This window comes from Charadrius vociferus, unplaced genomic scaffold (assembly GCF_000708025.1).
Source record: "Charadrius vociferus isolate BGI_N301 unplaced genomic scaffold, ASM70802v2 scaffold95, whole genome shotgun sequence".
NCBI classification, from domain to species: domain Eukaryota; kingdom Metazoa; phylum Chordata; class Aves; order Charadriiformes; family Charadriidae; genus Charadrius; species Charadrius vociferus.
Window position 1 is genome coordinate 126,221 of NW_009648243.1, and position 11,461 is coordinate 137,681.

At 43.3% G+C, this 11,461-nt stretch overlaps 1 protein-coding gene across 1 annotated transcript in view; it reads left to right on the forward strand.

Annotated features, from left to right (window-relative positions):
* The first annotated feature begins 11,001 nt into the window (after positions 1–11,001).
* RNF38 (ring finger protein 38) overlaps positions 11,002–11,461 on the forward strand; it is a 32,662-nt gene continuing 32,202 nt past the window's right edge. Inside the window, exon 1 of the mRNA XM_009884204.1 lies at positions 11,002–11,189. Coding sequence (XP_009882506.1) covers positions 11,083–11,189 — 107 coding nt within the window. The 5' untranslated portion in view covers positions 11,002–11,082. The remainder of the gene's footprint in view (positions 11,190–11,461) is intronic.

An 11,461-nucleotide genomic window follows, 5' to 3' on the forward strand; every position in this document is an offset into this window, starting at 1 on the left:
CCACACTTCTGATGCAGCCCAGGATACAGTTGGCCTTCTGGGCTGCGATTGCACATTGCTGGCTCATGCTGAGCTTCTCGTCAATCATCACACCCAGGTCCTTCTCCTCAGGGCTGCTCTCCAGCCACTCCCCGCTGAGCCTGTATTTGTGCTTGGGATTGCCCCGACCCAGGTACAAGACCTTGCACTTGTTGAACTGCATGAGGTTGGCTTGGGCCCACCTCTCCAGCCTGTCTAGGTCCCTCTGGTTGGCATCGCTCCCCTCCAGCGTGTCTACCTAGCCAAACAGCTTGGTATCGTCGGCAAGCTTGCTGAGGGTGCACTCGACCCCACTGTCCATGTCTGCGAGGAAGATGTCCCAGTGCTGACCACTGAGGAACGCCACTCGTCACTGGTCTCCACTTGGACACCAAGCCATTGACCACAAATCTTTTGGGTGTGATCGTCCAGCCAGTTCTTTATCCACCGAGTGGTCCATTTGTCAAGGACCTTTTCAGTGCCAAAAGGGGGAATAAACAGAAGCATTCTGATACTTTTTTCCCGGCCAGGTTTGTGTAAGGGCGGCAGTAACAAGACCAAACCTGGTCCGTCACTAGTTGATGAGGTGATGTGGAACATGGGAGTGTTTATTTCAGTGAGGTTATTTAATCAAAGACATTTTCAAATGTGATTATAAGGAAAAGGGGGAAGCCATAAACAAAACATACAGATGCACAAACCTGCCAGACAAACTTAATGGAAACAAAGACAAGAAACAAACATGGTCAGTCACGCTAACCCATGGGCTATTGGGAAACTGCATGCAAACAAGGACTTTGTGACTAATAAGGATGCAAACCTGAGGGTCCAGGATGTTGGAGGGCTTCAGTGGGACTATGCCAGCTGAGGAGGCAGTGTGCAGGGGAAGGGAGTTGGGGAGAGACAAAATGGGGCCAGACAGAAAAGGGGCCAGTTGTGCGTAAACTGTGGCCAGTCTTTACACGTGACTGGCTGAGCCCTGCGCCCAATCACTGCAGTCTGTCCTATTTTATTAGATCTTTTATTAACTACCTCTCTGCATAATCTCCCTCTCTATCCCATGTGTCTGAGTGCTGCAGGGATTCAGTGAGACTAGCTGAAGTGGAGACTAGGCCAGCAACTGGAGTCTCATTGGAGGTGTAGGCACCACCAGGTCTGAGGTGCCAGCAATGGAAGCGAGTAGGAGTCTTGATGTAAGGATTTTGAGGGGCTGTAGAGCTCTGGTTTATCTTGTTCATTTCCTGCAGATTCTGTATCCATGGTGCCAACTACTGGGGGTGGACGGGTGTGAGTGGACTGGATGCCAGCTACTGGAATCAGACCAGGGATGTGGGAACCCTGGTGTATGTCAGTTACTGGAGCAAGTGGGTTCTAAGCACCAGCTACTGGGGTTAGTGAGTGTCTCTGCTACCAGCCCCTGGAGCAGGAAGGGGGTGTGTCCCTAAAGCCAACTACTAGGGGGACCAGGGCGATTGAAGGTCTCAGTGTCAGTGGCAGGAGTGGAACGGCAGGTCACAGCCCATGTGCCTGGTGCCAGCTGCTGGTGGGGAATGAGTGTCTGTATCTTCCCCAAATGTGCTGTGCATGGTGTGGAGTGTCTGTGTATGTGTTTGTATCTGCTGGCCATCTTCAAGCTGGAGTTGGGAGTAGGGGGGGCATTGGGACCAGGCCTGGGTGTCAGCAGACTGAGGGTCCATGCTGGGATTTTGGGGAACCTGCAAGTGTGGTGTGCCTGTGGGATGAGTGTGTTGAGTTCTACGTGTCTGCAGTGAGCACCAAGCTGAACCAGCCAGTGAGTCGGGGACCTGTGGGGCAGGTAAAGGGGTCCAGGATTGGGGCAGGGGTGCTGTGTGGGCAAAGAGGCCATGGTGGCACTTGAGATATCCACAAATGGGCATGTGCTCGTGAACCTGGAGAGTGTCATGTATATACTACACTAGTGACCTCCTGTCTGCCGGACCACAAGGAGGAGGGGATTTGGCTGTCTGTCCTTATGTTTGTGTGTGTCCTGTATGTGGTTGCTTTTGAGGTCTGTGCCTTGTCTGTGGCAGTGTGTGTCACCAGGCGTGTCAATGCCCTGTGTATTCTTTGTCTCTGGGATACATGCTCAGTTTTACTACTCATTGAATCTGAAAACTGGTTACTGCTGATTGGGTCTCTAAACAGGAAGGCAGCAGCCGTGACCCTTAGCCTGGGATGGAAACACCACCACCACCCCGCTCCCTGGGCACACCGGACTGGGCAGGTGGAATTCCTGGGCCCAGAAGAGGTACTTACTCCTCACATAACATCCCTTAAGTTTCTTTTCCTTGCTGTTCAAAGAGGAGATTTGCTTCTTTTATTGCTTTGGCATCTGATGTTTACATTTATAGTTTTCAATATGCAGGGGATCAAGAGCTCTGTCACCATGGTGAAAAATCATGAGATGTGTTAGCAGTGATGACTTGTCAATACAGTGGAGCAACAAGTAGTATAAATAACTACTTTTGTTACTCATTTTTAACTGCAAGTACCTTTTTCCATTGTACTTCCTGATTTCTTACCCAATTAATACATACGTGGACCAAACATGGGAAGGAAATACTATTTTTGGAGTGGGCAGAGGAAACAAAGTGCTCTTTAAAAATGCATTCGAGGGGACTGATAATTTTGCTATTAATGAGGCTGATGGGTTAGCTCTGGAAACAACATAATAGGCAGTGTTTCTGTGATAGTGTTTTAGTGTTTAACCAAAATTTACTTGCAGATGTAGATAGCTGGCTTTTGTAAATGGTTGGCAGACTGCGGGCAAGGACTGGGGAAAACAGACCTAAGATTAATTTCTCTCTCTATAGGAATCTACTTTGTCTTTGGTGCCTGGCAGTACATAGAGAAAGATGGTGTAATTAATGCATCAGCTTTTGTGGCCTGTGTTGTCCTTCATTTGCTATCAGATTGAACCTAACTTTTTCACACATTAAAGGTGGGTGAAATGCAACTGTGGGTAGGTAAAAGCACTCCAATAAGTACCCCAGTCACACACACAGAAGCTGACAGATAAAATGGTATTTCCTTGTTCAGAATAGTATTAGTTACATTTTATCATTAATGTAGAAATTGAAAAGTAGAGAATGTTTTGATACAGTTTTCTGCTTCTCTTACGGGCTTCGATTCAGAATGCAGGAAACTTTGTAGATTTGTAAAGCAAAGCTCTGCTTGCTTTGAAAATTACAGTTCTTGTTTAATACTGCCAAGGTATAGTACTAGTGTGCTAGCATGATTTTTCAAAGATCTGTTTTCATGAGGTGGTGCATGTCTGTCTCAGATTGGTTTTATACATCTGTTCCTTTGCATCTTCTAAATAAATGGTTTTATTATGAAGCTTGCTTCCTCAAAAAAGATCCACCTTTATTATTCACAACTTTTTAATGTGGAAACATCTGTGGGCATCATTGCATACTTACTCTTCTCAGGGTTCATGAGGGTAGTTGATAAAAACGGTCCATTACATCACTCTACGTGTACCTATGTAGCCTCTGTGGTGTTTCAAGACTTGAAGTAGTGAAAGCTGAAAGTTTGAGGTAATCAGTTACTGTGGTGGTTGTGGGGGTCAAAATATCTGAGTTAGGTAGTAATTGTTACAGTGTATTGCATTGGTTACGGCATATTACTGAGCTAACAGTCCACAAAAAAAAGTTGCAGTGTGAACTGCTTCTGAGTAATATTTTAGGTAAAATTTTGAGAAGAACAGAATATTACTTGCTTACTGAAATGTGGATGTGGGGTATTAGTTGCCCATATTAGTATTAGAACTTTATCTGTTCATTTTATCATTGCTTTATAAAAGAGGTAAAAACCCAATCACCGTGGGGTTTTTTTGGTAGCTTAAAACATTCTTGCAAATCCTAGACAAATACAGAAAATCCTCTTAGTCTGTGAGCTAAGTTTTATGCAGAGGGTTTTTAACAGGAGAATTAATGTATAATAATTCTGTGGAAATACACTGCTGCTGTTCTTGCAGCAGAAATAAAACATATTTGGAAACAAGACTTCAGTGTTCTTTGCAGCTTGATTTGTGTTCCCACTTCTCTGACACAAACTACAGTGAACTCTGATACACAGACTACAGTAAAGACCAGACCTCTGTCTCTAATACCTATCCTGGATTAGTTTATAATTGCATGTACACTTTCGTCATTGGTCAGTAAGCATGTGTTTATTACAGTATGTAGCAGTTGAGTTTTATGTACCTTTTCCTCCATGGGAATAACCACTTCTGTCTTCACCCTTTACCAGACATTAACTTTTTGTCATAAAAAGTATGACAATAGATTATTTTTTTTTTTAGACATTGGCCAGTTTCCGTTAGAGCTAGTTGATGGGCTCATAATTTTTTGCAAGGGACAGACTGTTGAAGAGATGACGTCTTTCATATTTCTTCATTGTTGAAGGTATTGACAGATTAGATGAATGGTTAGACACTGGAAGAAAACATATTATGCAGGACGTGATGTGGTACACCCGACGACAATCTCAACTACCTTGCACAGTGCACTTCCAAGAGCAACAGTTTAGTTAAATACAGCTCTGAACTGAACTGGCTTGTAAACTTTACCTTGTAATGCCACACCTGAGTTAAACTTTTGCCTCTGCTGCTTTCTGGAGGTGAGATGGAAGAAGACAATAATGCTCAGAAGACCATCTGGACCTCAATGACTCCGTCCAGTCACATAAGTGATTTTCTTTGTCATGATTCTAAGGTAATGGGGCACAGGTCGTCCGGAGCTTATTAGACCTGAGCTGTATGATGTAATTTAAATGAGCTTAGTCCTGGACTATGAATAAGTCACAACTGTCTGTTCACCCAAAAATTTACTATTAATGTAGGTATGATCAGAGTATTAGAAACTTTGGGATGTAACTCCGTTATTGGACTGTATAGATCCTTTGCAGGTAGGATATGCTTGGTTTGTTAGCCCATTAGATGCCTATAGTGAAATTTGAAAATGCTTATAAACTTTCATGTTTATATAATGAGAAAAAAATCATTGCCTTCTCGGTATGCATTCATGACGAGGAAACATGCAGCTGCTAGTTTACAGTCATAGAATCATCTAGGTTGGAAGGGAACTTTAAGATCATTGAGTCCAACCATCAACCTAACAGTGCCAAAACCACCACTAAACCATGTTCGTAAGTACCATGTCTCCACATCTTTTAAATACCTCCAGGGATGGTGATTCAGCTGCTTCCCTGGGCAGCCTGTTCTAATGTTTGATAAGGCTTTCTGTGAAGAAATTTTTCCTACTATCCAATCTAAACCTACCTCCCCTGGCGTAATTTGAGGCCACTTCCTTTTGTCCTGTTGCTTGTTACTTGAGAGATCTACTCCCACCTCACAACTCACCAGCTTTTTTGCCCTTCTCTAGACATGCTCCAGCACCTCAATGTCTTTCTTGTAGCAAGGGTCCCAAAAGTGAACACAATATTTGAGGTGGGGCCTCACCAGTGCCGAGTACAGGGACACAATCACTTCCCCAGTCCTGCTGGCCACACTATTTCTGATACAAGCCAGGATACTATTTGCCTTCTTGGCCACCTGCTGGCTCATACTCAGCTGTTGACCAACACCACCAGGTTCTTTTCTGCTGGGCATCTTTCCAGCCACACTTCCCCAAGCCTGTAGCACTGCACAGGGTTGTTATGATCCAAGTGAAAGACCCGGTACTTGGCCTTGTTGAACCTCATACCATTGGCCTTGGCCCATTGATCCAGTCTGTCCAGGTCCCTCTGCAGGGCCATCTTATCCTCAAGCAAATCAGCTCTCCTGTCTAACTTTGTGTCATTTGCAAACACTGAGGGTGCACTCGATCCCCTCATTCAGATTGTTGATAAAGATATTAAACAGAACAGGTCCCAATGCCGAGTCCTGGGGAACACCACTTGTGACTGGCCGCCAAATCAATTTGACTACATTTACCACCATTTTTTGGGCCTGGCCATCCAGACAGTTTTTTACTGATCAAAGAGTACACCCATCCAAGCCATGACCCCCCAATTTCTCCAGGAGAATGCAGTGGGAAACAGTGTCAAGCACTTTACCAAAGTCCAGGTAAACAACATCCACAGCCTTTTGCTCATTCACTAAGCGTCATAATGAGCGCATAAGCTCATCCACGTTGTCATAGAAGGAGATCAGGTTTGTCAAGCAAGACTTGCCTTTCATGAACCCATGCTGACTGGGCCTGATCACCTGGTTGTCCTGCATGTGCCGCATAACTGTACTCAGGATGATCTCCTCCATAACCTTCCCATCAATGAGATCAGACTGACAGGTCTCTATTTCCCCAGGTCCTCCTTCTGGGTCTTCTTGTGGATGGGTGTCATGTTTGCTAACCTTCAGTCATCTGGGACCTCCTCAGTCAACCAGGAGTGCTGATAAATGATGGAAAGTGTCTTGGTGAGCGCTTCTGACAGCTCCCTCGGTACTCTTGGGTAGATCCCATCTGACCCCATAGAGTTGTGTGTGTCTAAGTGCTGTAGCAGGTCACTCACCATTTCCCCTTGGATTATGAGGGCTTCATTCTGCTCCCACCTTTGTCTACTAGCTCGGGGCTGGGTACTGAATCTGTGCCAAGTCCTGGGTACTTTACATGGTGTGCAGGCCACACAGAGAGCAGAGGTATTTCCAAGTTTATTCCATTAGTGCACAGAAATGGGATTCTTGTCCCAAAACAGGAGCACACCTTAGTTTCAAAAATCTCCACTTTTATACATTGATTATTACATAGTCAAACAATTAATACATATTCATTGTTCTTTTTAATGACTGGTCAAGATTTCTTTGCTTCCTATGTAAATTCGTGCACAGACTCTGTCTTCTTCTGTTGTTCTCTTTTGAGTAAGCAGTATCGATCTCTCCCTGTCAAAATTACCTTTTACCTACTTCTCCTCTGATCTTGGCAGTTCCGAGTGGTTTTCTCAGTTTGCTGACCAGGCCTATAGTTCATAACTCTCTTGACAGGAGTTCATCTTCATCTGCCTGTCAACAGTGCTATATTGTCTGGTGCTTAGTTCCTTAACTGAATCATAGGTAAACCATGACTAGCTACTATTTCTCTATTTTAATATTAGGTAAATAATTAAATAGGGTTGGGACAGTATAGAGGACCTGAGCAGCAGCAGTTTTCCTTGGTTGCTTCCATTACATTTTACATTTGATTTTCCTAGTTAATGTCAATTTTACTACAACACTGAGGGAACAACTGGTCTTACTGGTAAAGACTAAGGCAAAGAAGGCATTAAGTACTTCAGCCTTTTCCTCATCCTTTGTCGCCATGTTTCTGCCCCCGTCTGCTAAAAGATAGACATTATCCTTAGTCCTCCTTTTATTGTTAATGTATTTATAGAATTTTTTTTTTATTGTTCTGAACATCAGAAGCCAGATTAAGTTCTAGTTGGGCTTTGGCCCTTCTAATTTTCTCCCTACATAGCCTCACAACAACTTTGTAGTCCTCATGAGTGACTGGCTCCTTCTTCCAAAGGCCATAAATTTTCCTTTTTCCCCTGAGTTGCAACCATAGCTCTCTGTTCAGCCAGGCTGGTCTTTTTCCCTGACAGCTTGTTTTACTGCACATGGGGACAGCCTGCTCCTGCAACTTTGAGACTTCCTTCTTGAAAAACATCCAGCCTTCCTGGACTCCTTTACCCTTCAGGACTGCCTCCCAGGGGACTTTGTCAACCAGGCTCCTAAAAAGACCGGTCTGCCCTTCACAAGTCCAAAGTGGCAGTTTTGCTGACCACCCTCCTTGCTTCTCCAAGAATCGAAAACTAATTTCTTGATCACTATGCCCAAAACCACCTTCAACCGCAAGTCCTTCTCTGTTTACAAATAACAGATCCAGCAGGGCACCTTCCCTAGTTGGCTCCCTCACCAGCTGTGTCAGGAAATTATCCTCAACACACTCCAGACTCTGCTCCACACTCCTAGACTGTTCCCTCTCTGCTGTATTGTATTCCCAGCAGATGCCTGGTAAGTTGAAGTCCCCCATGAGGACAAGGGCCAGTGATTGTGAGACTTCTCCCAGCTGCTTATAGAGTATTTTGTCCGCCTCTTCATCCTGGTTGGGTGGTCTGTAACAGACTCCCACCGTGATATATCTCCCTTGTTGGCCCTCCCCCTGATTGTCACCTCCCCCTGATGGTCACCTCAACCCTATTGTCACCATCATTTAGTTCTAGATATTTATAACAATCCCTGACATACAGGCCACCCCACTGCCTCTCCTTCCTTGCCTATCCCTTCTCAAGAGTTTGTAGCCATCCATTACAAGCACTCCAGTCGTGCAAGTCATCCCACCATGTTTCTGTGATGGCGACTACCAGTTGCCTGGTACCAGTCGCCTGGACTGGTAGGTAACCCTACCCTATTGAGTGAAAATACTGTTGGTTAGTGCAGAGAGCAATTAAAACTTATTATGGAGTTTAAAATAGCTGCTTGAGTTAGTAATTTGGAGTGATGATGAAGTCTGACTACTTAGCAGTTTGCATCTCCCCTGTTTTTGAAGTGGTGCACTCCACACAGAAAAGGAGAAATAATCTGAACTGTTTTCCCGACGTAGACTGCTTGCTACAGGGCAGAGTGTATTAGTGTTAATGCTTGGGAACAGTGCCTGCTTAACATAGGAGAGTAGTGGTTACTTTGTTATTTTAGTGTTATATTTTCTGCCAGCTTCACTAAACCCTGTGTTTCCTTCCTTCATTTGACTTTTCCTTTTGCACACTCAAGACCCCAGCATACCTTATTTACCTGCCTTTTTATCACCTGTGTTTCTCTTTGAATAAACTTCAGTCATCATGATGTAAAAAATTCTCCCATCCTGAAAGCTCCAACTTGCGCCACAAGTCATCCTTCTCTGATTCGTTCTATCACAAAAGAAAAACAGATTAAATAAGCAACTCTGGCAGAACAAATGTAGCATAGTTTCTTGTCCTTTGGCAAGGTTCTCTGAAATCTAACAAAATACATATTTTTACAGAAGCTTTGCTCTCAAGGCATTTCTCAGGTATCTCTTCCAGTTTTTTTTTTGGTGTTGAGCTCCTAAGGGCAGGCAACTTTCTGGAAGAGTCATGCTTTGCTTGAACATCTGCTTTCATGAACCTTCAGGTGCATACCTGTGTTTTGACCTATTTTCCTCTATAAAATTAAAGTGGAGTTGGTTAAGGAGTTCAAAAGAGACTGAGCACCAAACAGATACATGAATCATTGTCCTGTTTCCCTAAGGAAAACATCAGATGTAGAATTGAAAATGGACACCCCCATTTACTTTATATTTATGCTTCTGGTGGTTTTTTTGGTGGTTTCTTTTGTTGTTGTTTTTGACCTTTTTCTGTTCCTTAATCATTACTAGTGACTGCCTGAGGTAAGGTATAGTAGGGGGGAACTGCAATTTGTATTGAAGTATTTGAAAGCATGGGGCTGAAAAGGAATGAAATTTAGTAAAAATGGCCACAAGTCAAAAGAGAGGAAAAATATGTTTTTTCTCTTAAACACCTGGACAAAATTTTAAGTGTTAAAAAAGAGCATGCTTGCACTGGAAAAAACACTGGAGGACGTGCTGTATGTCAATGGTAACCCACCAAGAAACACTGATAGTGTTCAGAATGTAAAAGGCCTCTGTAAAGCTAAGAACCAGAAGAGGTCCATAGTCTAGTCTGCAAGTAAATCTGAAATAAGACCTCTAACAATCTGTGGATTACCAGGCTCTGCGAGGGGCAGTTTAGGAATACAAAGCCTTTGCAGACAAATTTGGTTTTCTCTGTGTCAACCATCTACAATTAAATGCGAATTTGGGGTCATTTTTGGTTAATTGAAATAATGCTGTGGTGGACTGAAATATGGAGTGAGTGGGCAAGCTGGAGAGCAGCAGAACACTATGATTGGGCTTGCACCAGGAGTGTTCTGTCAGAGAAGTCAATGTGATGTTTGGACTGAAGGATGGATCCAGTATGGTAGTTCGTGCTTTGCTTTTAGGTTTTGTGTATTCAATTGTATTTTTCGATGTTTTCAGTTGTTATGCTTGTTAACAGCATGATGTGTTACAAGTTTGACAGAATAGTGGGTGAAGGGGAGGGATGTTTACTGCATTTGCTGCTGGATTCAGAGACATCTGTGAGAACTTTTGAGAAGAATAACATCTCTATTTAATGATTCAATAGCATGGACATGTAGTGAAAAGGAGAGGTAGTCACTTGTGTCTGGAACCAACTGGGAGAACAGTACTTGGAGGTGAATGGCCTTCATATCACTAGCACTGAAAACTTTAGGCATTATGTAGTCCCTGCAGAATTTTAGTGAAGCACACAGACTTAAACCGAGACTGGTGATCTTTTTTTTTTTTTTTCAGTTTATGTGTAAGTACTTTTGAATGACCATTACTATACTAATAAACAGAAGGAGAAGCACCTCTGGGCTGAGCTAGCAGAATTAAAATAGGCTGCAGTACACAGCAAATGTCTGATTAGCTGTGAAAGTATAGACCTGATAGGAAATGGATGCAATGCAGAGCACAAGCTATGTATGACATCTGCTTAGTGACAGGTATGGATTCTATAGTTTTGAAGACTGTGCTTATATATCTTTCTATGCTTCTGTAGCCTATAAATGCTAGGGCAGGAGGGAAATATTTTCTTCATGTTGTTTTCTTTTCTGGCATAGCTTTGGTTTTACATGAATGTTAGAATATTTATCTTTTAATGCTGCTAAAATATAATTTAGTATTAATTCTTTTAGAGCTTAGGGGAGCCATCACAAATCTGTGTTACAAAGATAATAAACAGGCAACTACTTGCAGGTGTTTAATTTAATGGTGTTTCAGTGCAGTCTTCAGTAAGTCATTCCTAATGCTAGCTGCAAAGCAATACTAAGTATGGATTGTAATTCACTCATCTGGAAGTGGGTTTTGTTTTTGTTTTGTTTTGTTTTTTTCACTGGCATAGAGTGAAGACAATCCTAGTCCCAAGCGACAACGCCTTTCCCATTCAGTCTTTGACTATACAGCAGCATCACCAACCCCATCACCACCAATGCGACCATGGGAGATGACATCAAATAGGCAGCCTTCTTTGGCTCGGACTAACCAACACCACTTCTCAGGGGAACGATGCAACACACCCGCACGAAACAGGAGGAGGTAAGCAAACTGTGTAGATTGGAATACAATTTCTTATTCTTCCTGACTTCAGCTCAAGGCAGATGTATTTCAGGCAGCACTGACTAGGTCATACACGGTAAAAGTGTTAACATATTCTTTGAGCTATAAGTTATTACAGTTGTAACAAAAGCTACTGGAAGTAATTCAGGTTGGTGCATGTCCTGGTTCCGGCAGGGATGGGGTTAATCTCCCCAGGAGCCAGCAGGGGGCAGGTATTCCATACCACGTGACCCATGCCCGAGCTATAAGAG